The sequence below is a fragment of the Ranitomeya imitator genome, chromosome 7, assembly GCF_032444005.1.
Source record: "Ranitomeya imitator isolate aRanImi1 chromosome 7, aRanImi1.pri, whole genome shotgun sequence".
In the NCBI taxonomy this organism is placed as follows: Eukaryota; Metazoa; Chordata; class Amphibia; order Anura; family Dendrobatidae; genus Ranitomeya; species Ranitomeya imitator.
In genome coordinates this window covers 50,144,153-50,172,063 of record NC_091288.1, presented here as the reverse complement: position 1 = coordinate 50,172,063, position 27,911 = coordinate 50,144,153, and the positions used below count along the sequence as shown (strand labels likewise).

General features: G+C 44.4%; 1 protein-coding gene across 2 annotated transcripts in view; it reads left to right on the top strand.

Moving 5' to 3' along the window:
* PRKRA (protein activator of interferon induced protein kinase EIF2AK2) overlaps positions 1-27,328 on the top strand; it is a 36,403-nt gene extending 9,075 nt beyond the window's left edge. Inside the window, exons 2-8 of one of the 2 annotated variants that reach the window (XM_069733212.1) lie at positions 9,480-9,649; positions 15,422-15,503; positions 15,960-16,044; positions 23,491-23,608; positions 23,728-23,825; positions 24,915-25,089; positions 26,938-27,328. In XM_069733212.1, coding sequence (XP_069589313.1) covers positions 9,480-9,649; positions 15,422-15,503; positions 15,960-16,044; positions 23,491-23,608; positions 23,728-23,825; positions 24,915-25,089; positions 26,938-27,095 — 886 coding nt within the window. In that variant the 3' untranslated portion in view covers positions 27,096-27,328. Of the gene's footprint in view, positions 1-9,479; positions 9,650-10,497; positions 10,762-15,421; positions 15,504-15,959; positions 16,045-23,490; positions 23,609-23,727; positions 23,826-24,914; positions 25,090-26,937 lie in introns of those variants that run through there. The other variant, XM_069733214.1, reaches the window with a different exon arrangement.
* The last annotated feature ends 583 nt before the right edge of the window (positions 27,329-27,911 follow it).

Sequence of the window (27,911 nt, the reverse complement as noted above, 5' to 3'; positions counted from 1 at the left end):
ACATGGAGGTCAGAGCACATACAGTGAACTGACAATAACCCAAAATAATAGAACGAGCTCTGAGACGTGGAAACTCTGCAGACCGCAATCCCTAAGCCTATCAAACCACAACTAAAGGTAGCCGTGGAGCGCTCCTGACCAGAACCTAGGCGCCTCGTCACAGCCTGAGAAACTAGCTAATCCTGAAGATAGAAAAATAAGCCTACCTTGCCTCAGAGAAATTCCCCAAAGGAAAAGGCAGCCCCCCACATATAATGACTGTGAGTAAGATGAAAACACAAACATAGAGATGAAACAGATTTAGCAAAGTGAGGCCCGACTAGCTGAACAGAACGAGGATAGGGAAGATAACTTTGCGGTCAGCACAAAAACCTATAAAAAACCACGCAGAGGGGACAAAAAGACCCTCCGCACCAACTAATGGTACGGAGGTGGTCCCTCTGCGTCTCAGAGCTTCCAGCAGGCGAGAAAAACCAATTAAGCAAGCTGGACAGAAAAATAGCAACAAAATAACATAAGCAAAACTTAGCTTTGCAGAGCAGCAGGCCACAGGAATGATCCAGGGAAAAAACAAGTCCCACACTGAAACATTGACAGGAAGCATAGATCAAAGCATCAGGTGGAGTTAAGTAGAGAAGAAGCTAACGAGCTCACCAGATCACCTGAGGGAGGAAACTCAGAAGCTGCAGTACCACTTTCCTCCACAAACGGAAGATCCCAGAGAGAATCAGCCGAAGTACCACTTGTGACCACAGGAGTGAACTCTGCCACAGAATTCACAACAGTACCCCTTCTTGAGGAGGGGTCACCGAACCCTCACCAGAGCCCCCAGGCCGACCAGGATGAGCCACATGAAAGGCACGAACAAGATCGGGAGCATGGACATCAGAGGCAAAAACCCAGGAATTATCCTCCTGAGCATAACCCTTCCATTTAACCAGATACTGGAGTTTCCGTCTTGAAACACGAGAATCCAAAATCTTCTCCACAATATACTCCAATTCCCCCTCCACCAAAACCGGGGCAGGAGGCTCAACAGATGGAACCATAGGTGCCACGTATCTCCGCAACAATGACCTATGGAATACGTTATGTATGGAAAAAGAATCTGGAAGGGTCAGACGAAAAGACACAGGATTAAGAACCTCAGAAATCCTATACGGACCAATAAAACGAGGTTTAAACTTAGGAGAGGAAACCTTCATAGGAATATGACGAGAAGATAACCAAACCAGATCCCCAACACAAAGTCGGGGACCCACACGGCGTCTGCGATTAGCGAAAAGTTGAGCCTTCTCCTGGGACAAGGTCAAATTGTCCACTACCTGAGTCCAAATCTGCTGCAACCTGTCCACCACAGTATCCACACCAGGACAGTCCGAAGACTCAACCTGTCCAGAAGAGAAACGAGGATGGAGCCTAGAATTGCAGAAAAACGGTGAAATCAAGGTAGCCGAGCTGGCCCGATTATTAAGGCCGAACTCAGCCAAAGGCAAAAAGGACACCCAGTCATCCTGATCAGCAGAAACAAAGCACCTCAGATATGTTTCCAAGGTCTGATTGGTTCGCTCGGTCTGGCCATTAGTCTGAGGATGGATAGCCGAGGAAAAAGACAAGTCAATGCCCATCCTACCACAAAAGGCTCGCCAAAACCTCGAAACAAACTGGGAACCTCTGTCAGAAACAATATTCTCTGGAATGCCATGCAAACGAACCACATGCTGGAAGAACAAAGGCACCAAATCAGAGGAGGAAGGCAATTTAGACAAGGGTACCAGATGGACCATCTTAGAAAAGCGATCACAGACCACCCAAATGACTGACATCTTTTGAGAAACGGGAAGGTCAGAAATAAAATCCATAGAGATATGTGTCCAAGGCCTCTTCGGGACCGGCAAGGGCAAAAGCAACCCACTGGCACGAGAACAGCAGGGCTTAGCCCGAGCACAAATCCCACAGGACTGCACAAAAGCACGCACATCCCGCGACAGAGAGGGCCACCAAAAGGATCTAGCCACTAACTCTCTGGTACCAAAGATTCCAGGATGACCAGCCAACACCGAACAATGAAGTTCAGAGATAACTCTATTCGTCCACCTATCAGGGACAAACAGTTTCTCCGCTGGGCAACGATCAGGTTTATTAGCCTGAAATTTTTGCAGCACCCGCCGCAAATCAGGGGAGATGGCAGACACAATTACTCCTTCCTTGAGGATACCCGCCGGCTCAGATAAACCCGGAGAGTCGGGTACAAAACTCCTAGACAGAGCATCCGCCTTCACATTTTTAGAGCCCGGAAGGTACGAAATCACAAAGTCAAAACGGGCAAAAAACAACGACCAACGAGCTTGTCTAGGATTCAAGCGCTTGGCAGACTCGAGATAAGTCAAGTTCTTATGATCAGTCAATACCACCACGCGATGCTTAGCTCCTTCAAGCCAATGACGCCACTCCTCGAATGCCCACTTCATGGCCAGCAACTCTCGGTTGCCCACATCATAATTACGCTCAGCAGGCGAAAACTTCCTGGAAAAGAAAGCGCATGGTTTCATCACTGAGCAACCAGAACCTCTCTGCGACAAAACAGCCCCTGCTCCAATCTCAGAAGCATCAACCTCGACCTGGAACGGAAGAGAAACATCTGGTTGACACAACACAGGGGCAGAAGAAAAACGACGCTTCAACTCTTGAAAAGCTTCCACAGCAGCAGAAGACCAATTGACCACATCAGCACCCTTCTTGGTCAAATCGGTCAATGGTTTAGCAATACTAGAAAAATTGCAGATGAAGCGACGATAAAAATTAGCAAAGCCCAGGAACTTTTGCAGACTTTTCAGAGATGTCGGCTGAGTCCAATCATGGATGGCTTGGACCTTAACATGATCCATCTCGATAGTAGAAGGGGAAAAGATGAACCCCAAAAATGAAACCTTCTGCACACCAAAGAGACACTTTGATCCCTTCACAAACAAAGAATTAGCACGCAGGACCTGAAAAACCGTTCTGACCTGCTTCACATGAGACTCCCAATCATCCGAGAAGATCAAAATGTCATCCAAGTACACAATCAGGAATTTATCCAGGTACTCTCGGAAGATGTCATGCATAAAGGACTGAAACACTGATGGAGCATTGGCAAGTCCGAACGGCATCACGAGATACTCAAAATGAGACTCGGGCGTATTAAATGCAGTTTTCCATTCATCACTTTGCTTAATTCGCACCAGATTATACGCACCACGAAGATCTATCTTTGTGAACCAACTAGCCCCCTTAATCCGAGCAAACAGATCAGATAACAATGGCAAGGGGTACTGAAATTTAACTGTGATCTTATTAAGAAGGCGGTAATCTATACAAGGTCTCAGCGAACCATCCTTCTTGGCTACAAAAAAGAACCCTGCTCCTAATGGCGACGATGACGGGCGAATATGCCCCTTCTCCAGGGATTCCTTCACGTAACTGCGCATAGCGGTGTGCTCAGGCACGGACAAATTAAACAATCGACCTTTTGGGAATTTACTACCAGGAATCAAATTGATAGCACAATCACAATCCCTATGCGGAGGTAGGGTATTGGACTTGGGCTCATCAAATACATCCCGGTAATCAGACAAGAACTCTGGGACCTCAGAAGGAGTGGATGACGAAATTGACAGAAATGGAACATCACCATGTACCCCCTGACAACCCCAGCTGGACACCGACATGGATTTCCAATCTAATACTGGATTATGGGCTTGTAGCCATGGCAACCCCAACACGACCACATCATGCAGATTATGCAACACCAGAAAGCGAATAACCTCCTGATGTGCAGGAGCCATGCACATGGTCAGCTGGGTCCAGTATTGAGGCTTATTCTTGGCCAAAGGCGTAGCATCAATTCCTCTCAATGGAATAGGACACTGCAAGGGCTCCAAGAAAAACCCACAACGCTTAGCATATTCCAAGTCCATCAAATTCAGGGCAGCGCCCGAATCCACAAATGCCATGACAGAATATGATGACAAAGAGCAGATCAAGGTAACGGACAGAAGAAATTTTGACTGTACAGTACCAATGGTGGCAGACCTAGCGAACCGCTTAGTGCGCTTAGGACAATCAGAGATAGCATGAGTGGAATCACCACAGTAGAAACACAGACCATTCAGACGTCTATGTTCTTGCCGTTCAACTCTGGTCAAGGTCCTATCACACTGCATAGGCTCAGGTTTAAGCTCAGGTAATACCGCCAAATGGTGCACAGGTTTACGCTCACGCAAGCGTCGACCGATCTGAATGGCCAAAGACATAGACTCATTCAAACCAGCAGGCATAGGAAATCCCACCATGACATCCTTAAGGGCTTCAGAGAGACCCTTTCTGAATATTGCTGCCAGCGCAGATTCATTCCATTGAGTGAGCACTGACCACTTTCTAAATTTCTGACAATATACCTCTATCTCATCCTGAGCCTGACAAAGAGCCAGCAAATTTTTTTCTGCCTGATCCACTGAATTAGGCTCATCGTACAGCAACCCAAGCGCCAAGAAAAACGCATCGATATTACTCAATGCAGGATCTCCTGACGCAAGAGAAAACGCCCAGTCCTGAGGGTCGCCGCGCAAAAAAGAAATGACGATCCTAACCTGTTGAATTGGGTCACCAGAAGAGCGAGGTTTCAAAGTCAGAAATAGTTTACAATTATTTTTGAAACTCAGAAATTTAGTTCTATCTCCAAAAAACAAATCTGGAATAGGAATTCTCGGTTCAAGCAAAGAATTCTGGACCACAAAATCTTGAATATTTTGAACTCTTGCCGTGAGCTGATCCACACATGAAGACAGACTTTTAATGTCCATTGCTACACCTGTGTCCTGAACCACCCAAACGTCTAGGGGAAAAAAAGACAAAACACAGTGCAAAGAAAAAAAAATGGTCTCAGAACTTCTTTTTTCCCTCTATTGAGAATCATTAGCACTCGGGGCTTCCTGTACTGTTATGAAAGGCAATTCAGAATGACAATGGACATGGAGGTCAGAGCACATACAGTGAACTGACAATAACCCAAAATAATAGAACGAGCTCTGAGACGTGGAAACTCTGCAGACCGCAATCCCTAAGCCTATCAAACCACAACTAAAGGTAGCCGTGGAGCGCTCCTGACCAGAACCTAGGCGCCTCGTCACAGCCTGAGAAACTAGCTAATCCTGAAGATAGAAAAATAAGCCTACCTTGCCTCAAAGAAATTCCCCAAAGGAAAAGGCAGCCCCCCACATATAATGACTGTGAGTAAGATGAAAACACAAACATAGAGATGAAACAGATTTAGCAAAGTGAGGCCCGACTAGCTGAACAGAACGAGGATAGGGAAGATAACTTTGCGGTCAGCACAAAAACCTATAAAAAACCACGCAGAGGGGACAAAAAGACCCTCCGCACCAACTAACGGTACGGAGGTGGTCCCTCTGCGTCTCAGAGCTTCCAGCAGGCGAGAAAAACCAATTAAGCAAGCTGGACAGAAAAATAGCAACAAAATAACATAAGCAAAACTTAGCTTTGCAGAGCAGCAGGCCACAGGAATGATCCAGGGAAAAAACAAGTCCCACACTGAAACATTGACAGGAAGCATAGATCAAAGCATCAGGTGGAGTTAAGTAGAGAAGAAGCTAACGAGCTCACCAGATCACCTGAGGGAGGAAACTCAGAAGCTGCAGTACCACTTTCCTCCACAAACGGAAGATCCCAGAGAGAATCAGCCGAAGTACCACTTGTGACCACAGGAGTGAACTCTGCCACAGAATTCACAACAGCGTGGCTGTTGAGACCGCGGTTTTAAGAGCGTCCGGCCTTTCGGACCGGGTGATTCACACCATGATTCAGGCTCGGAAGCCTTCGTCTTCCAGGATCTACTACCGCACCTGGAAGGCTTACTTCCGTTGGTGCGAGTCCAACCGCGTTCTGCCTATGGTTTTTTCCCTGCCTTCTCTTTTGGCCTTCCTTCAGGCAGGACTGGATTCGGGCCTGGCTCTTAGCTCCCTGAAGGGTCAGGTCTCTGCGCTTTCCATCCTCTTTCAGAAGACCTTGGCCTCTCGGCCACAGGTTAAGACCTTCTTTCAAGGGGTAGCCCATGCTGTCCCGCCGTACAGAGCCCCTGTGGAGGCATGGGACTTAAACCTGGTACTGGACGTTCTGAGGGTTTCTCCCTTTGAACCTCTTAGGGAGATTCCTCTATCAGTTCTATCTTGGAAGGTGACCTTTCTTGTGGCCATCACGTCTATTCGCCGCGTTTCCGAGTTGGCGGCCTTGTCTTGCCACCCTCCGTTTTTGGTCATTCACCAGGACAAGGTGGTCTTCCGGCCCCCACCTTCTTTTCTTCCTAAGGTGGTTTCCACCTTCCACCTCAACGAGGACATCGTTCTACCTTCCTTTTGTCCAGCTCCGACTCATCCTCTGGAGCGATCGTTGAACAAGCTAGACCTCGTCAGGGCAGTGAGGATCTATCTGGACAGAACGTCCACTTTCCGGAAGACGGATTCTTTTTTCGTCATTCCTGATGGCACGCGCAGAGGCCAGCCGGCTTCCAAAGCGACTATTGCTCGATGGATCAGAATGGCAATTTTGGAGGCTTACCGGGTCAAGAACAGAGTGCCCCCTCCTGGGATTAAGGCTCACTCTACCCGGGCAATCGGTGCCTCCTGGGCGGTGCACCACAGGGCTTCCGCCCTACAGCTTTGCAAAGCGGCAACTTGGTCTTCCATCCACACGTTCGCCAAATTTTACAAGGTCCATACCTACGCATCGGCAGACACCAGCTTAGGCAGAAGGATCTTGCAGGCGGCAGTGGTGAGTCCTCTGACCTGATGGAAGTCTGTTTTCCCGCCCTTGGGACTGCTTTGGGACGTCCCATGGTTCCTGTGTCCCCCAATGAGAGGAAATAAAGAAAACAGGATTTTTGGTTGCTTACCGTAAAATCTGTTTCTTGAAGCCTCCATTGGGGGCCGCAGCTCCCTCCCAATGTTTCTGTTGTGTTCTCAAGTTTGTGGTTATGGTTTTTCAACCTTGTTCTTTTCTCCTACTGCTTTCTCACTAACTGAAGAGTATAATGCCAGTCGGTGGGGTGTACACTGCAGAGGAGGAGCTACCTTTTTTATTTGCATAGTGTCAGCCTCCTAGTGGCAGCAGCATACACCCATGGTTCCTGTGTCCCCCCCATGGAGGCTTCAAGAAACAGATTTTACGGTAAGCGACCAAAAATCCTGTTTTTCTCCACGCATACCTTTTGACCATTGTAGTCAAAGAGTTCTATTTTAACCTCGTAGGTCCACAGGACTTGTTTCCAACAATGCATCAGGCTTGTTTAGATGTTCTTTTGCATACTGTTCTGATGCTGAATTTTAAAGGGACACTGTCACCTGAATTTGGAGGGAACAATCTTTAGCCATGGAGGTGGGGTTTTTGGGTTTTTGATTCACCCTTTCCTTACCCGCTGGCTGCATGCTGGCTGCAATATTGGATTGAACGTCATTCTCTGTCCCCCATAGTACATGCCTGCACAAGACAATCTTGCACAGCGCAGGCATGTACTACGGAGGACAGAGGATGAACTTCAATCCAATATTGCAGCCAGCATGCAGCCAGCGGGTAAGGAAAGGGTGAATCAAAAACCCCGCCTCCATGGCTGAAGATTGTTCCCTCCAAATCCAGGTGACAGTGTCCCTTTAAGGTGAGGACGCAGGAAAGGTTTTCTTCTGATGACTCTTCCATGAATGCCATATTTGTGCAGGTGTCTCTGAACAGTAGAACAATGTACCACAACTACAGAGTCTGCTAAATCTTTATGAAGGTCTTTTGTGGTCAAGTGGACATTCTGATTTGCACCTCTAGCTCTCACTAAATGTTGCTTGGTCTTCCAGACATTATCTTGACCTCCGCTGTTCCTGTTAACTTCCATTTCGTATTTACATTTCAAACGGAGGAAAGGGCAACTTGAAAACGCTTTGCTATCTTCTTATAGCCTTCTCCTGATTTGTGGGCCTCCACCATTTTCATTTTTAGAGTGCTAGACAGCTGCTTAGAAGAACCCATGGCTGCTGTTTTTTGGCACAAGGTTAGAGGAGGCTGGGTTTTTATAAAGCTGGGAAATTTGCATCACCTGGTTTTTCCTAACGATGATGGTGAACAAGCCATAACCCTAACAGGCTAATTAAGGTCTGAAACCTCGGTCAGTTATTTGAGCACACACATCTCCAAAGGTGCCCAAACTTTTGCATTGGCTCATTTTCCTTTTTGTAATTTTTAAAATGTAAAAAAATTACAATATATATTTGTTTTTCCTAAAATAGAAAGGAAATCTGTTATGTTCACCTTTATGCCTTTTAGAGATCATTTCGTCTTCAACTTTTTTTTAACCCCTTTCTGCCATTGAACGGAATAGTACTAATCATTGCAGGTGTGCACACTTTATATGTATTGGCCTTCTTTGTTTCTTCCACCATTACTTTTTCCATGCATTGTGTAGCACCCTGATTTATTGGGATATATCTAATTACCGTATATCTAATTAGTCATCGTAGTGCATCTGGCATCTGCCTTTGATGCATCGGAATAGTACGTCCGATGGCAGAACCCCCACTTTGATGCGGGCTCCGGCGGTGAGCTCCTATGTAGCAGAGCTGATCAGGCTATGCCAGCTTCTAGCCTCCTATGGAGGCTATTGAATCATGGCAAAAGTAAAAAAAAAAAAAAAATGTTTTAAAAAAAAATGAAAAAAAAAAAATAAAAGTTCAAATCACCCCCATTTTGCCCCATTCAAAATAAAACAATAAAAAAAAAATCCATATTTGGCATCGCCGCATTCAGAATCACCTGATCTATCAATAAAAAAAAAGGATTAACCTGATCGCTAAACGGCACAGCGAGAAAAAAATTCAAAACGCCAGAATTAAGTTTTTTGGGTCGCCGCGACATTGCATTAAAATGCAATAACGGGCGATCAAAAGAACATATCTGCACAAAAGTGGTATTATTAAAAATGTCAGCTCGGCACGCAAAAAATAAGCCCTCAACCGACCCCAGATCACGAAAAATGGAGACGCTACGGGTCTTGGAAAAGTGCGCAATTTATTTTTTATTTTTTTTAAAGCAAAGTTTAGAATTTTTTTCACCACTTACCGTATATACTCGAGTATAAGCCGACCTGAGTATAAGCCGACCCCTCCTAATTTTTCCACAAAAAACTGGGAAAACTTAATGACTCGAGTATAAGCCTAGGGTGGAAAATGCAGCAGCTACCGGTAAATGTCAAAAGTAAAAATAAAAAAAAATATTGAATTGCATGGAGCCTTCAAAAAAAACAACCCTGAGTATACATTTCTGTTGGTTGTCTTTGGTCTAAGGTATTGATTTAATTGTGACTGTGTTTAATAAGTGTATACATTTCAGTTCAATAATAGTTGGCTTTTTTGCTTATTTTTTGAACAATTTCTTATCCACAGCTTAAATGAACTCGCAACAACCACCCCATGTAAGACGCCCATCCAACTACTCCATGAGTTTGGAATCAAGACCGGAAGCCCCCCTGTGTACACCCTCGAAAAGTCTGAGGGGCAAGCCCATAACCCAAGCTTCACATTCCGCGTTTCCATAGGAGAGGTATCGTGCATAGGTTTGTACAGACAAAAAGATAAAAATATTTGTATATATGTAAACTGGACTATAGTGTGCTATACTGAGGAACACACAGCCAGGGCAACTACGGAGCGGCTTTGTAAGAAGTATTTCCCCGTCTTGGAGTGGCTTAGCCGGGCTACAGACCTGAACCAAAAAGAAAATGTTTAGAGGGAGCTGAAACTCAATGTTCCCCAGCGAAAGCCCCGAAACCTGAAAGATCTAAAGATCTGGAGAAAATCTGTATGGAGGAGGGGGCCAAAATCCCTGCAGCTGCAGTGCGTGCAAACTTGGGCAAGAACTACAGGAAACGTCTGACCTCTAATTACAAAGGTTTCTCTACCAAATATTCGGTTTATTAAAATACTTATTTTCCCAACTGTGCATGAAATATATACCGGTGATTCTCACAAAATTAGAATATCAAAAAGTTCATTTATTTACAAAAAGTGAAACTCATATAGAGTCATTACAGACAGAGTGATCTATTTCACGTGTTTATTTCTCTTAATGTTGATGATTATGGCTTACAGCCAATGAAAACCCAAAAGTTATTATCTCAGTAAATTAGAATAATTTATAACACCAGCTTGAAAAAATGATTTTAAAATCCGAAATGTTGGCCTAAGGAAATGTATGTTCAGTAAATGCACTCAATGCTTGGTCGGGGCTCCTTTTGCTTCAATAAATAATACATATATATATATATATATATATATATATATATATATATATATAATAAAAAGCAAGTCCTCTTATGGCTATGCCAACGAAAAAAAACAAAAATAAAAGTTATTGCTCTAGTAAGAAAGGAAGGTAAAAAGTGAATGCGCAGAAATGAAACTTGTCTCCGGCATGAAGGGGTTAGTGCAGTCATGCAGAGGAGCTCTCTAGCTGCAGTAATAGTAGCCCAGAGACCGCGGCTGCCGAATGCAGCGGGTTATAATAAGCCTGGTACGTGTGAACAGCTGCAGCTCTAGGATGGAGTGACGGGAGTGGCAGGTGACTGGTATCTGCTGTCCTCCCGCACTCAGTCTGGGGCAGGCACCGAAGCCGCACTAACATTCGCCATGTCTGAGAAAACGAACCAACCGACCAAAAAACAAGGAGGTGAGGTTGTCTTTTTCTCCGCTCCCGCAGTGTAAGATGTATGTATCAATAGTGGGGGGCAGACAGTTGTGTAAAGTTTGAAAGTTTCAGGTAAAGTTTTATGAAAGTTTTCTTTGTCAGCTGTCGGAGTCCCTCCGGCTCTGTCCTGCGCTGCTTCATTATGGATCCTTATTAAACAGATAATACATGTAATTCCGAAATCTAATAATGTTGTACAGAGCAGTAATATATTGGGTTTCATTATATATGTCTTTTAATACTTTATTTGAAGAGTTTTGATAAGAGTTTTAATAGTGCATGTGACTTTCCAGTGCTGAGTTTAGACCGGACGGCGTCACATAATCGCACCTTGTAGGGCAGAGAACTAGTCTGATGGTCCTTCTACAAGGAAAGATTGTGAAACATGAAAAAATGTCACCGTAGATTGTCATCATGTCTATTACGACATTGTGGTCAGCTGCCAGTATACCAGTACAGCCCGCTGGGGTTTACTTGGCGATCCTCATCACACCCAGTTGTCAATTGCCACATACATTTCTAGGAGGAATAACAAAGGACGGCACAATATCGTCAGGCTGGGTTCACACACGCGTATTTATTGGTACATATACAGACCGCAATGTTCGGACCGACCGCAGAATCCCAGACCCGAATTTACCGCCTCAGACACAGATGAGGCTTCAGGAAACTCGCGGTCAGTCCGTGTGAACCCAACTTCAAGAAGATACCCCACCATTGTGATTTCCTGGGCAACACAAGTATATTCCCAGGCAGACCGATCAGGGTGGTCCTCCTGACAGATCCCCTTTCATACTTCGGAAGCAAAGCAATTTACATATCACTTTTTGGGAAAATAAAAGCTAGCCGTGTATTCTATACATGTACGATATGTACGTGCTATATGCAGATAGCTATATGTCTGCGTAATATTTTTCTAATTTTTGGAACAGGAGTCTAAAAGTGTAATAATCTAAATGTCCCGGTTATAGGGGTTGTGCTATAGCCAATCATCTGTATACGGAATAGTTGATTGCAGGAGTCCCACCAGTGGGACCTCAACATATCCTGAGATTAGGGCTCTGAGCTTCCCTGCTTGAATGGCACAATGACCTCGCATGCTCCATTCATGGTCCGTGACAGATGGCAGTCTCATAGACAATGAGTAGATGGTGGCACGCCTGGGTGGCCATAACCCCACTTAAACATGGATCGGAAGAACCACCATCAATTATCAAGGTCATACAGATTAAACAATTATAGATTTTGATAGATCAGACATTTACAGATTTGCTTGTGCATATGAGTTACAATATTGATTTCTTGAGAATGCAGGAGAAAATAGAAGATATAAATGATGTCAATGGATTTAGCTGTCACAGACCTGTTTGCCCATATATGAGATATGAGGGTGGGAGTGATCTTACTGATGGACTCCCTTAAAAAAAAACAACTAATTACCGTATCTGTTGTTAACTAGCGATGAGCGAACGTGCTCGGATAAGGTGTTTGGGTGTTAACCAAGTGTCTTCGGCTTGCTCGAATAATATGTTCGAGTCCCCGCGGCTGCATATCTATCGTTAACCCTTTTCCACCCTATGAGCTCACTCCACACAAAGCAGTCATTGGTTGTGTTACACGGCCAACATTTGCCTCTGATCTCTGGGCGCCCATTGGCCTCCCCGCGATGCAATCCTGGGGAGCCGATAGATGTCCTTGGCAGTCAGGGGCCGTGCTTTGACCACGCACTTGTGAAGATGAGCCTGTGGCTTGGCTTCTTAGGAGACCGGGATTTTTGTTTTAGAACAGACGATCGCAAGCCTTCCAAGGGTTCTAAAATATAATGTAAAAGTAAAATAAAACATAACTAAATGAAAAGAAAAAAGATCGAAATAAGAATCAGTCCACCTTTATTCAGTTGAAAATAAAAACTTTAAAAAAATAAGCATATTTGGTATCACTGCGTCTGGAAAAGTCCAATCTATCAAAATATAAAATTGATTAATTTGTATGAGAAATTTGGTAAGAAAAAAACGCTTAAATTAAGTAATCGGGTCACTAAAAGCCCTAAATATATCAGTGAAATGGGTATCCATTACGTAACCCAAGCAGTGGATGTCCTGGGAAGTCTGACCTAGGGTGGCGGGGGAGCTCAGGGATTCAAGGTGGCGGTGTCGTATTCACAGGATGTGACGCTGATGCGCCTTTATTTAGAATCGATCCGGTTTCTAATAGGGTATTTCTCCAATGGATTCATTATTTTGGATGCATTTCCTCATGCAAATAATCTTTCTATGTCAGGTGATAATTCTGCAGATTTCTATCTCTGTGGCTCGGGTTCTTGTTATGTGGTCATCTGCAAGTTCTAAGTATGAAATTGTTGTGGACAAATGGATGAATGTGCGAAGTATAGCTACTTTACTATTTTCTTTTGTAGGTACTATACACGTACCTACACGTACCTACAAAAAAACCTTCACAGCGTGATCAGTACCGTCCAATAAGACATATAACACTTATAAAGAAATATATCAAGGCACTTTATTACATATAAACAATATTCCAAAAAACACAAAATATACATTGATCAGCGATTTAAAAAAAGATTCCGAACAATCAGACTCGTATGATGGAAAGCCGATAAATCAATATATAAAATCCTATAGTAAACTCAAGAACTACTGCCATAATTAATCAATATATATCTTATTATATCTTAAATAAAAATACCGAAAATTACTGTGTGCCCAGTTTCTCCCTTGATTGGCGATGGCCTTACTGTTGACGTGGCTCTCTGGAAGCTGAGAACAGGATGGGGGCCAATTATATGTATTAAGTGACGAAGGAATGCCCAAGCGGAAACACTTGCGGCTGGGGTATCGCTCTGTCCTGGGTTTTTCGGAACCATATGGCGATATGGAAATACCATATTTTTTGGATTGTGGGACACATGTTGCTATAAACACCCCTCCAGGTTTAGGGAGCAGAAAATAAGAAAAACATATTTCCTACTAATTAAAACTTGCCTGATAGTGTAAAGAAGTGGAGGGGACGGTATCACTGATTATAACGCATTAGGGTTGTGTATTATACCGCACACATTATATACACACTCTGCAGCAGACATATACATATACACAACACTGCTACATACATGCACACAGCTCTGCTACATACACAGATCAGCTATATACGCACACTGCTCTACAACATACCCACAACTCCGCTACATACACACACAGCTGTGCCTTATCGGCGCACTGCTCTGCTACATATGCACACAGCTCTGATATATATACATCTCTGCTACATACACACACAGCTCTGCTACATATACACTCACACATTTTGATGTTTCTTACATGTATGGTACTTATGGAATGACCTGAAAAGTTATGTAGTCATTGCCAAAGTCCCGGATAGCCCTTTTAAGATGGCTTATGTAAAAGGAGTTGTTTGAAGTCAACCATCCCTTTAAAGGGAACCTGTCACCCCGTTTTTGCATCTCGGCTTTGGGAAAATGGCCGCCGCGATCTCTTGTGCGCACGCGCGGCATCCCGCGGCCATTTTCCTGAAGCCCCGTGCAGCAGAGCACTCCATCTGCGCACGCGCGGCCCCAGGAAGATGGCCGCCCCCACCGATGAAAGGGATGACAGCGCAGATCGCGCGCTGTGTCTTCACGTGGGCGCAGGGAATTCGGATCTTGGACATGCGCACACCACTACGCCACCAACGGAAAGCTGGGGAAGAAAAGAACGCTGTGAACACGCCCACCTGACCAGACCAGCCTGATTGACAGGCGAAAACGGCGACTTTGGTAATGTATTTCTCAGCATACATGGGGAATCAGGGTACACTACATACACTATAGTAACGCACAGCGCAGGCCCTATTTAACAGTATTTATATCTCAATCTGAAAAAACGGGGTGACAGGTTCCCTTTAAAGCCTCTTTACGCATTTCTTTAAATATTGGAGTTCTCAATTTATTTCTCAAGATCTATCATAAATTTCAAAGGAGAACTCAGGGACCCTGTGATAAAGCTTCTTGTCTTTCTGGCAGTTCTGTGCCATCTTGTTTTCTTTAATTTTCTATACTATGATAATAAAATCTGGAGATTGATTAATTAGTTGAATTGTTTCCTTTATTTCTTCTTCCTTAAAGGGAACCCATCACGTTGCACATGCTGTCCGATCTGTGTACAGCACGGTATAGAGAAGAAGACATGGAACGCAATGATGTATAGGTGTATTGGAAAGTTTCAGCATAACTTGTATTTTATTCGTTGAAATCCCTGGTATTTGTATGTATGAGTCCAGTGGGCGGTCTTACCCAGTGACTTACAGCTGTCTCTGCATGCACAGTCATACAGGGCAGACTGTCAGTCACTGAGTAGGACCGCCCACTGGACTCATACATACAAACATCAGGGATTTCAATGAATAAAATACAAGTTTTACTGAAACTTTTCCCACAGAAATGTCATCTCTCCTGTTCTCTAACATCCTGTCTGCGGATCAGAGACCATTTTTATCTTGACACGTTCCTTTTAAGCTTTTAGTGAGAACATTCTTCATGCCTATAGGATTATTTTATACAGGACATACTGGAAAATTAGTTTTTCCGTTGTAGAATAATTCCCACTCCTTTTTCTTTTTTTAGGCGATGGGTCTAGCAAGAAAGTCGCAAAACATAAAGCTGCAGAGTCGGCTTTGAACATCCTAAGAGGAGATGCCAACCTGAAGTAAGAATCATTTTCTACATTATTTTTCATTATTTTTATGTTGTTTTTTTTCTAGATTTTCTTTCGTGAGATGCATTACATTTAAAGGGATAAAAAGTTTTCCTGTGTCTAGAAAAAGACAGGCCGCTCTGCCTCGCTTATGACGGTGCTGCAGAGCCCCAATCTGAGGGGTTCAGAGCTCTGCTCTCCAGATTATAGGGGGTTACAGCAGTTGGACCTCCCCTATTCTACGGGTAACTTGTTATTTTGGGAATAACCCCTTTTGAAGGGTTTATATACTGTTGCCTTCTTCTTTTGCATCACTTTACATGTTTATTTTCTACGAAAATGTAATCGATGCATCCAAGAGAAATCTGATTATTTACCTCCTCCTGAGGGTAATGCATGGGGAAAAAAGAAATGTTCTGCAAAACGAAAGTTTAGTTTTCACTTACCAACTTTTATGTTGATTTACAGTTTACCTATGACTGAACCCATCCCAAAAGACGTATCCAAACAACCAAGCAGCCAGACTCAGGGCAATCCCATTGGTTCCTTACAGGTACCTGATTGTGTGTATGTATAGCAGGGCGGTGTGTGTTTGCTCCGATCATGTATTCCTTACATACCCGAAGTCCGCCATGCACATTAAATGATAGTTCGTCCGGCAGCCATCTCTCACATACACAGGGGCGCTCGTTCGGCCGGGCACTCCTGGGTCCTGTATGAGAAAGACATGTCTGGTGGCTGATCTCCGGGAAAACGGTACGATTAGCAGTCCGAAATCAGACATTCTGGTTGGATATTTTCCTCAACCATAAATTGTCTAACGCTCCCACATTACATTTGCCTGTCATCCATACCTGCGAATTCAGCCAACACTACTCTAAAGTGTATAGGGGGCTTTACTGACATGAGGAACCAGTGTAATCTGCTGGTATTTTCACCTAAATGTAGGCGTCAGTAGACTGTTTTGGTGTTTAGGCGTCTGTAGGGAAAAATAGATTTCACTAGAGGTTCTCTTTACCTGTTGTATATGTACCGCGCCTTTGCAATCCCTGTGAGAGCTCGGCAGTGGTTAAATGTCAGGATCAGAGAAGTTTGGATTTTTTTTTACCCCTTTGATGCCTTGGTCAGTAGCGACTACAGCATTGAAGGTGTTTGAAAAAGGTATGGGAGGTACCTGCTTCAGATGAGTGACGCCGTACAACACAAATGTGGGTGAAAAGGTTTTATTATGGCAGACTAGGAAGTGCAAGGCCACCATACATATCATATGTAAGCGTGTGGAGGCCTCCCGACTATTGCCCGCTAATAATATAGATTGTGTAGCGGCCTCCTCACTGTCTCCTAACAGGATAATGTGTATGGAGACCTCCTGACTCTCCCCCTACTGTATAATATGTATGGAGACCTGCTGACTCTCCCCCTACTGTATATTATGTATGGAGACCTCCTGACTCTCCCCCTACTGCATATTATATATGGAGACCTCCTGACTCTTCTCCTACTGTATATTATGTATGGAGGCCTCCTGACTCTCCCCCTACTGTATATTATGTATGGAAACCTCCCGACTCTCCCCCTGCTGTATATTATGTATGGAGACCTCCCGACTCTCCCCCTGCTGTATAATATGTATGGAAACCTCCCGACTCTCCCCCTACTGTATATTATGTATGGAAACCTCCCGACTCTCCCCTACTGTATAATATGTATGGAGACCTCCTGACTCTCCCCCTACTGTATATTATGTATGGAGACCTCCCGACTCTCCCGTACTGTGTAATATGTATGGAGGCCTCCCGACTCTCCCCCTGCTGTATATTATGTATGGAAACCTCCCGACTCTCCCCCTGCTGTATATTATGTATGGAGACCTCCCGACTCTCCCCCTGCTGTATATTATGTATGGAGGCCTCCTGACTCTCCCCCTACTGTATATTATGTATGGAGGCCTCCTGAATCCCCCCTACTGTATATTATGTATGGAGACCTCCAGACTCTCCCCCTACTGTATATTATGTATGGAGACCACCTGACTCTCCCCTACTGTATATTATGTTTGGAGGCCTCCCGACTCTCCCCCTGCTGTATATTATGTATGGAGACCTCCCGACTCTCCCCCTGCTGTATATTATGTATGGCGACTTCCCGACTCTCTCCCTACTGTATATTATGTATGGAGACCTCCAGACTCTCCCCCTACTGTATATTATGTATGGAGACCTCCAGACTTTCCCCCTACTGTAGATTATGTATGGAGACCTCCCGACTCTCCCCCTGCTGTATAATATGTATGGATAATATGTATGGAGACCTCCAGACTCTCCCCCTACTGTATGGTATGTATAGAGGTTTCCTAGCTTTCCTCCTACAGTATAATGTGTATGGAGACCTCCTGATTCTCCCCTACTGTATAATATGTATAGAGGTTTCCTAGCTTTCCTCCTACAGTATAATGTGTATGGAGACCTCCTGACTCTCCCCCTACTGTATATTATATACGGAGACCTCCTGACTCTCCCCCTACTGTATATTATATACGGAGACCTCATGACTCTCCCCCTACTGTATATTATATACGACGACCTCCTGACTCTCCCCCTACTGTATAATATGTATGGAGGCCTCCCGACTCTCCCCCTACTGTATAATATGTATGGAGACCTCCTAACTCTCCCCCTACTGTATATTATGTATGGAGGCCTCCCGACTCTCCCCCTACTGTATAATGTGTATAGAGACCTCCCGACTCTCCCCCTACTGTATAATATGTATGGAGACCTCCAGACTCTCCCCCTACTGTATAATATGTATGGATACCTCCCGACTCTCCCCCTACTGTATAATATGTATGGAGACCTCCCGACTCTCCCCCTACTGTATAATATGTATGGAGACCTCCAGACTCTCCCCCTACTGTATAATATGTATGGAGACCTCCTGACTCTCCCCCAACTGTATAATATGTATGGAGACCTCCAGACTTTCCCCCTACTGTATAATATGTATGGAGACCTCCTGACTCTCCCCCAACTGTATATTATGTGTGGAGGCCTCCCGACTTCCCTCCTACGGTATAATATGTATGGAGGTTTCCTAGCTTTCCTCCTACAGTATAATATGTATGGAGGCCTCCCGACTCTCCCCCTACTGTATAATATGTATGGAGACCTCCAGACTCTCCCACTACTGTATAATATGTATGGAGACCTCCTGACTCTCCCCCTACTGTATAATATGTATGGAGGCCTCCCGACTTCCCTCCTATGGTATAATATGTATGGAGGTTTCTTAGCTTTCCCCCTACTGTATAATATGTATGGAGACCTCCTGACTCTCCCCCTACTGTATAATATGTATGGAGACCTCCCGACTCTCCCCCTACTGTATAATATGTATGGAGACCTCCCGACTCTCCCCCTACTGTATAATATTTATGGAGACCTCCAGACTCTCCCCCTACTGTATAATATGTATGGAGACCTCCTGACTCTCCCCCAACTGTATATTATGTATGGAGGCCTCCCGACTTCCCTCCTACGGTATAATATGTATGGAGGTTTCCTAGCTTTCCTCCTACAGTATAATATGTATGGAGGCCTCCCGACTCTCCCCCTACTGTATAATATGTATGGAGACCTCCAGACTCTCCCCCTACTGTATAATATGTATGGAGACCTCCAGACTCTCCCCCTACTGTATAATATGTATGGAGGCCTCCCGACTCTCCCCCTACAGTATAATATGTATGGAGGCCTTCCGACTCTCCCCCTACTGTATGATATGTATGGAGACCTCCAGACTCTCCCCCTACTGTATAATATGTATGGAGGCCTCCTGACTCTCCCCCTACTGTATAATATGTATGGAGACCTCCTGACTCTCCCCCTACTGTGTAATATGTATGGAGGCCTCCTGACTCTCCCCCTACAGTATAATATGTATGGAGGCCTTCCGACTCTCCCACTACTGTATGATATGTATGGAGACCTCCAGACTCTCCCCCTACTGTATATTATGTATGGAGACCTCCTGACTCTCCCCCTACTGTATAATATGTATGGAGACCTCCTGACTCTCCCCCAACTGTATAATATGTATGGAGACCTCCAGACTTTCCCCCTACTGTATAATATGTATGGAGACCTCCTGACTCTCCCCCAACTGTATATTATGTGTGGAGGCCTCCCGACTTCCCTCCTACGGTATAATATGTATGGAGGTTTCCTAGCTTTCCTCCTACAGTATAATATGTATGGAGGCCTCCCGACTCTCCCCCTACTGTATAATATGTATGGAGACCTCCAGACTCTCCCACTACTGTATAATATGTATGGAGACCTCCTGACTCTCCCCCTACTGTATAATATGTATGGAGGCCTCCCGACTTCCCTCCTATGGTATAATATGTATGGAGGTTTCTTAGCTTTCCCCCTACTGTATAATATGTATGGAGACCTCCTGACTCTCCCCCTACTGTATAATATGTATGGAGACCTCCCGACTCTCCCCCTACTGTATAATATGTATGGAGACCTCCCGACTCTCCCCCTACTGTATAATATGTATGGAGACCTCCAGACTCTCCCCCTACTGTATAATATGTATGGAGACCTCCTGACTCTCCCCCAACTGTATAATATGTATGGAGACCTCCAGACTCTCCCCCCTACTGTATAATATGTATGGAGACCTCCTGACTCTCCCCCAACTGTATATTATGTATGGAGGCCTCCCGACTTCCCTCCTACGGTATAATATGTATGGAGGTTTCCTAGCTTTCCTCCTACAGTATAATATGTATGGAGGCCTCCCGACTCTCCCCCTACTGTATAATATGTATGGAGACCTCCAGACTCTCCCCCTACTGTATAATATGTATGGAGGCCTCCCGACTCTCCCCCTACAGTATAATATGTATGGAGGCCTTCCGACTCTCCCCCTACTGTATGATATGTATGGAGACCTCCAGACTCTCCCCCTACTGTATAATATGTATGGAGGCCTCCTGACTCTCCCCCTACTGTATAATATGTATGGAGACCTCCTGACTCTCCCCCAACTGTATATTATGTATGGAGGCCTCCCGACTTCCCTCCTACGGTATAATATGTATGGAGGCCTCCCGACTCTCCCCCTACTGTATAATATGTATGGAGACCTCCAGACTCTCCCCCTACTGTATAATATGTATGGAGACCTCCAGACTCTCCCCCTACTGTATAATATGTATGGAGGCCTCCCGACTCTCCCCCTACAGTATAATATGTATGGAGGCCTTCCGACTCTCCCCCTACTGTATGATATGTATGGAGACCTCCAGACTCTCCCCCTACTGTATAATATGTATGGAGGCCTCCTGACTCTCCCCCTACTGTATAATATGTATGGAGACCTCCTGACTCTCCCCCTACTGTATAATATGTATGGAGGCCTCCCGACTCTCCCCCTACAGTATAATATGTATGGAGGCCTTCCGACTCTCCCCCTACTGTATGATATGTATGGAGACCTCCAGACTCTCCCCCTACTGTATGATATGTATGGAGACCTCCAGACTCTCCCCCTACTGTATAATATGTATGGAGACCTCCAGACTCTCCCCCTACTGTATATTATGTATGGAGGCCTCCCGACTTCCCTCCTACTGTATATTATGTATGGAGGCCTCCCGACTTCCCTCCTACGGTATAATATGTATGGAGGTTTCCTAGCTTTCCTCCTACAGTATAATGTGTATGGAGACCTTCCAACTCTCCCTCTACTGTATAACATATATGAAGGCTTCCTAGCTTTCTTCCTACAGTACAGTGTGTATAGGGACATCCCGACTGTCCCCTGATAGATTATGTTGGGGAAGAGAAGCATCCAGCCTTTGGAATTCAAAGACCCATCCTTTTGCTCAGCATAGATAAGCCATAGGTTTGGGCAGAGACTCTCACAGAGGAGCAGTCACCTTAAGGTACCTTCACACATAACAATATCATTAACGATAGCGTTGCTTTTTGTGACGTAGCAACGATATCGTTAAGGAAATCGTTCTGTGTGACAGCGACCAACGATCAGGCCCGAATTAGCCGAATGTTTCTGTGCACGTGGGAGTCAGGAGAGACAGCTGCCGGCCAACTATTGTTCATCCAATGAATTAAAGGGAATCTGTTACAAGGTTTTTGCCACCTAATCTTAGAGCAGCATAATGTTGAGACATAGACCCCCGGTTCCAGCAATATATCACTTACTAGGCTGCTTACTGTAGTTTAGATAAAGTCATTGTTTTATCAAACAACAGCAAGCAGCTTAGTAAGTGACACATCTCTGGAATCAGAATCTCTGCGCCTACATCATGCTGCACTCAGATGAGTTGGCAAAAATAAGCTGATATTAGTGGGACGAGTGCTTTGACTCGAGGCCATGTTAGGTTAAACATCACAGAAAGATGGTGTTTTGGGGGGAACAGATCAGCGCCAATAAACTTGAATGTAGTTTAGTATGTTAAGTCGAGCAGTAAGAAATAGCGAAGTTGCGGAATAAGTTCACAATGCAGCCAAGTACGTGCTACTTAGCTGGTATACTTGGAAAGAAGATGGCAACGCTCCAAATTTATCCGGGCTGTGTTTGGCAGCTGCAACAGCAGGTCCTCTTCATGCCGAATTTGAGAAGGGCCTGAGCTCCTGGAAACCTTGGCACATAGCTCTTGGCGAGGAGGAGGAGGAGGCGAGCTGCTCTTCCTTTGTACATTTCCTTCGAGACTGTTCTCCCCACGCTGGCGATTGGCACTGCCTCCATCATACCCGCTCTGCCCTGGATTTTCAGTATCAGTTATAGTCGATTATGAGTTGTTGGTATGTCCGTGTTCACACTGTACTATATGCAGTATTAATATGGGGCCGTATAGAGCGTGTCCACAGTTTGCCGGTTATATTGTGGTTTACATTGCAGCCTTTGCAATGCGTAGAATAAGATCTGTAGTAGAAAAACGTACACCTCTGCCCCCGAATATTACATAATGGAGGGGGTACAAATGTACAGAAGAGGGCCCTGCTCAAGCGAGGCAAATCACAATTTTATTTGGATGCTGAATTCAATACAAAAACGCCTAAAAAAAACGCCACTTGTCAAAAAGTTACTTAAAGGGATTGATTGAGATTAAAAGGGTGAGTTACAGCCAGGGCTGGGAACAATCGGCGGCACAGATTATTATTATTATTATTAATTTATTGTTATAGCACCATTTATTCCATGGCGCTTTACATGTGAGGAGGGGTATACATAATAGAAACAAGTACAATCATCTTAAACAATACAAGTCACAACTGGTACAGGAGGAGAGAGGACCCTGCCCGCGAGGGCTCACAATCTACAAGGTTGCGTTATAATGCAGATTCCTGTTTTTGCGTTGCCATCGTGGCTAATAAATCATAAGTCAAAAAGTTTGTTTTTTAAATTTTTTTGGAGCGTCACGGTCACAACATATCCAGATTCAATTACATTATGCTCACACATAACAGCAGCATAGCGTGGATTGTGCCAATAATATGCAGCCAAAGACGTTGCAAAAGACCGGGAAGAGAGGGGGCTGGCCCTAAGTAGTCTGATGGGAGGACAATAGTGGGCCCGGACTGGGTCGTTCCGGGATATAGTGACACGATGGTGATACATAAGCTGGAGGCTGGATGAGAGGCTGTTGCAGTAGTGGAGGGAAGGCTTCATTCAGATGTCTGATTACGGACCGGCCGCGGGTCTCCTGATCTGAACATATATATATAGGTATATACGAAGCTGTCCAGTTTGGGCCAGGAGACGCACGGCCAGTCCGTGCATCGTGGTCCGTACTTGGATCGTGATACACACGGACATGTGGAGGAGGTGTAGGATGGACAGATCAGTATGGTCGCCGGTACTATACATTGTAGTAAACGGGGTTATAAGGGACTGATCTCGTCCCTCTGATCGCTGCTTGTAGGCTCTCGTTCTATGATCTTCCCACGTTTCTTTATTCCAGGAGCTTGCTGTACAGAAAGGATGGCGACTACCTGAGTATTTTGTATCTCAAGAATCAGGACCACCCCACAAGAGAGAGTTCACCATGTCCTGCCGTGTAGAAACTTTTGTCGAAACCGGTAAGATTATTCCATGTGCATTTATAACCTTTCCACGTGATCGGATGATGCTTTGCATCGCAGATTAAGGTGCAGTCTGGTAAGAAGATAGTGTTCGTTTTTTCCTATCATCCCTCCAGGCATCAGCACATCAAAAAAGACGGCAAAGAAAATGGCAGCGGAAAAGCTGTTTGCCAAACTGAAAAGCATTCCAGCTGACAAGATCAATCTGTCTATAGTGAGTATATAGGGTGGATGGAAGATGGGATCGGACTGCAGCTCAGCAGTTTGGCGTCTCCGCTTATCTGCCAGGGTAGTTTACCTTCTCTCAGCACTGAACGTATTGGTAGAGGAGTGTAAAAAGACGGGGTCCAGCAGCTGAATCCGTAATCTGTAGCTGCCGGATTAGAGCCCTGCAAATTTCCTCCTTCCTGGCCGCATCCCCGGTGCCTCTTCTGATTAGTATGACCGCCACGACGTCATCGGTATGTCACACCGCAACAATGAAGTCTGCAAATCAGAAGATGCGGACAAGTCGGAGATTTGGACGGCTCTAATCCGGCAGCTACAGACTACCGCCTGGAAGCTGATGCCAACATTTGCCGCCAACGCGCTGACTGTCCCCTGCCAATTATCAGAATGAAATGGCTATGGCACAGAGTGCCGCTTCCTATTTATATGCCACCAGTCTCTTTAAGACAAACTTTTTAAAGAGGACCTGTCGCCAGATGAAAAGTGCCCAGTTTTATTTTATTCCTTATGCTTCCCTGATTTTAATTTTTTTTATTTTTTTTTAATCCTTGAAACTGTTGCCAAGGTATAGGCCTCTTTTTACTTAGTGCTAATTTTTATAGTCGTTACCTAGAGGATCCTGTGAGCACTGCCCCTTTGGAAAAGACCAGGAAAATTGGCAGTAAATAAAAAGGCCAAACTTACGACAGATTAAAAAAAAAATGTAATATTCAGGAGAGCAGCGGGAATAAAATTAGAGCAAAAAATTGGCCCATGTTAAAAAACAATGTAAACGTTCCCTTATTGTCCCCCCTGACACAGAGCACGTAGCAGATCATTTCAGGCAGCACCTTATAATGACTGCTGCCCGCAGCATAATACATGAGCCCTTGGTCTGCGATATGTACAGCATATTATTTATGTCACCGCACAATCCAGTCTTCTCATTAGCCGTGGCCGCAGTAAAATATTTTTCTGCCACCTGCCTTTCACACTTTTTTGGCACACACGAGGTCCATTGTAGGCTGCGGACAAGTTTGTATTGTAAGAAAACATATTTTTGTTATGACGTTCACAGTTTTCTTAATCATTTTAGAAAAAGCCTGCTGGCAATAATCCTGGGTGTACCTGGGACTCCCTGAAAAATTCATCTGGTGAGAAAATAAACCTGCTGAAGAGAAGTGCACTGAGTATTCCCAACACAGACTATGTGAAAATGCTGACCGAGGTGGCAGAGGAGCAGGATTTCCGAGTGTCCTACATGGATATAGGTAAGGCCGGACCCAATTGTTCTGTATGTTTTTTTGTTTTTTTTTGAGGGGGGTTGTATTTTATGAAACTGTAAGGATGATAAAACTACTCCTGCGGGTCTCTCATCACTATTTCAACAAGTGCCAGGAATTGACAAAAGTTTGGGTGGCGTAAGATCAATATTGTCTAGTAGCACAGTAGTATAGCTAGTCAAATACTGTATTTTTTGTACTATATGATGCACCTTTTTATAATACGCACCCCAAGGTTAGACAGAAAAAAATAGAAAAAAAAATAATTTCCTACCAATTAAAATGTTTCTGGTGGTGTATAGAAGTGGAGAGGTCAATATTGCTAATTATAATGCACAAGTATAGAATAGGGAGGCAATACATCTATTGTTAGTCTTTCTCTATAGCGTGTGTATTATACACAAAGCTTTACAACTCACACATTGTATACACTTTCTTCAGCACACACACACATACAGCTCTGCTGCATGCATAGTTAACGCACACATACACGCAGCTCTGCTACATACACACGCAGTTCTGCTACATACACACGGAGCTCTGCTACATACACACGCCTCTCCTACATACACACGCATCTCTGCTACATACACACGGAGCTCTGCTACATACACACAGCTCTGCTACATACACACGCCTCTCCTACATACACACGGAGCTCTGCTACATACACACGCATCTCTGCTACATACACACGGAGCTCTGCTACATACACACGCATCTCTGCTACATACACACGGAGCTCTGCTACATACACACAGCTCTGCTACATACACACGCCTCTCCTACATACACACGGAGCTCTGCTACATACACACGCCTCTCCTACATACACACGGAGCTCTGCTACATACACACGCATCTCTGCTACATACACACGGAGCTCTGCTACATACACACAGCTCTGCTACATACACACGCATCTCTGCTACATACACACGGAGCTCTGCTACATACACACGGCTCTCCTACACACAACTCTCCTACATACCTGGCCTTCAGCCAGTAAGGACCTGCACATCCATGCAGCTTCAGTGATATGCTGCCCCTGGTAGATTTCTTTGCTACCTTGCACTGACTATAAAATGCATACTCTTTATTAGCAAACTTGTTTTCTTGTTAAAAAAGTACATCTTATAGTCCAAAAAAATCTGGTGCTTGTTTACAGTGCTTTGGTGAGGCAGATGGGCCACATGTCCTGGAAAGCATCAGTCAAATCATTTTCAGACATTGATATCCATAACATTGATGGTTTTATTTTTATTTTTTGCCTTTTTTTGGATTCTTGCTCTTGAAGAAATGTACAAAAAGCTATGATTTCGATTGGGAATTTAGATTGTTGTCCACGACTTTAAAACATATTCTAAATTATCTAAGGGTGAGGGGGAAAAATAATAATAAAAAATAATAATAATTTCCTACCTGACTGGTGCTGCTCCTCTGTACTCTACACTGTGTCCCCCACCAGTCTCTTAGCTGCATCTTCCTGCTAGGGGCATCGTGGGACCGCTGCAGCTGATTAGCGGACACCGATTGGCTGCAGTGGTCATGTGATGTCCCCTGCTGGAGAAGCTAAGATATTGTCAGGGAACATATTGCAGAGTATCGATGAGCAGTGTTGGTCATCTAAGTAACTATATATATATATATATATATATATATATATAATATATATACACACACATACACACATTTTCCTACCTCCCATGGACCATTCCAGGGGGATGTGCTGGTACCACTAGGCACATTGCTCCAGATCTCCATACATGCTGCATATTTTAGTCTTCGTGGTTAATGAAAATGCATGGTAATGTTATCATATTGGTTTTGTTGCAGAGGAACTAAGCGTCAATGGGCAGTACCAGTGTCTGGCCGAACTGTCCTCCAGCCCGGTGACCATTTGTCACGGAACTGGGCTTTCCTGTGGCAACGCTCACAACGACGCTGCCCACAACGCACTACAGTACTTAAAAATCATGGCCGGAAGAAAATGAAATGGAAAAAAAATAAAAACGGAGACCGAAATGAAGTTTGCGTCCTACCTCTCATTACCTGTCCACTTACAATGAAATGGTCACGCTACAAATGAATTGTCACCATTCTGGATCGGATCTCCGAGCTCCATACCAAGTATTAAATGTCCTCATGTTCATCTTTTAGTTTGAAACCCAAAATATGTGGTATGAATTTTGGATTTGTTTTTAATGTAACTAAATTGGAGAAACCAGTGCTTTGTGTGTTTTTTTGCTTTGGTTTTTCAGTTAGACAAGTGATGGTATATTGGTCTCGAATGGTATTCCAGCTGCCCCCTAAAACAAATTGTGTCCATTTTTTTTGTTAATGGAGATCTAGCTAGTTGTCTTTTTTTGGAAAAAAATAGGAGCAGTAATAGATGAATTTTTAGTCAGCTGGAGCAAATGTATTGAAGATTATTCCTTTAGAATATACGGCGGGCTCCCCCTGACCTTGGTGCATTTTGCCACATAACGTAATCTGACCGTTGGCTTCACTCCTATCTTCATGCTATTAGTGTAGGTGGTGGGCAGCGTCTTGGGTGCCTATCGGATTGGTAATGTGCTGTATAAATCAGATATCACACACTTCACGCCGCCGCTCCGCTCAGCCCTCTTATTTCACATGGTCACTCGATAGCTCAGTGAAAGAAGCGTCCTGCTGGACTTGTTCAGAGGTAGCAGGTGACCAGTTAGAAGATTCGAGGACCATGATTCCTAATATCTTACTACTCATGTTTTACGCTCTGCTATAAATGTAACAGACCTGAAAGACACACACTTCTGTATAAAGCCCCA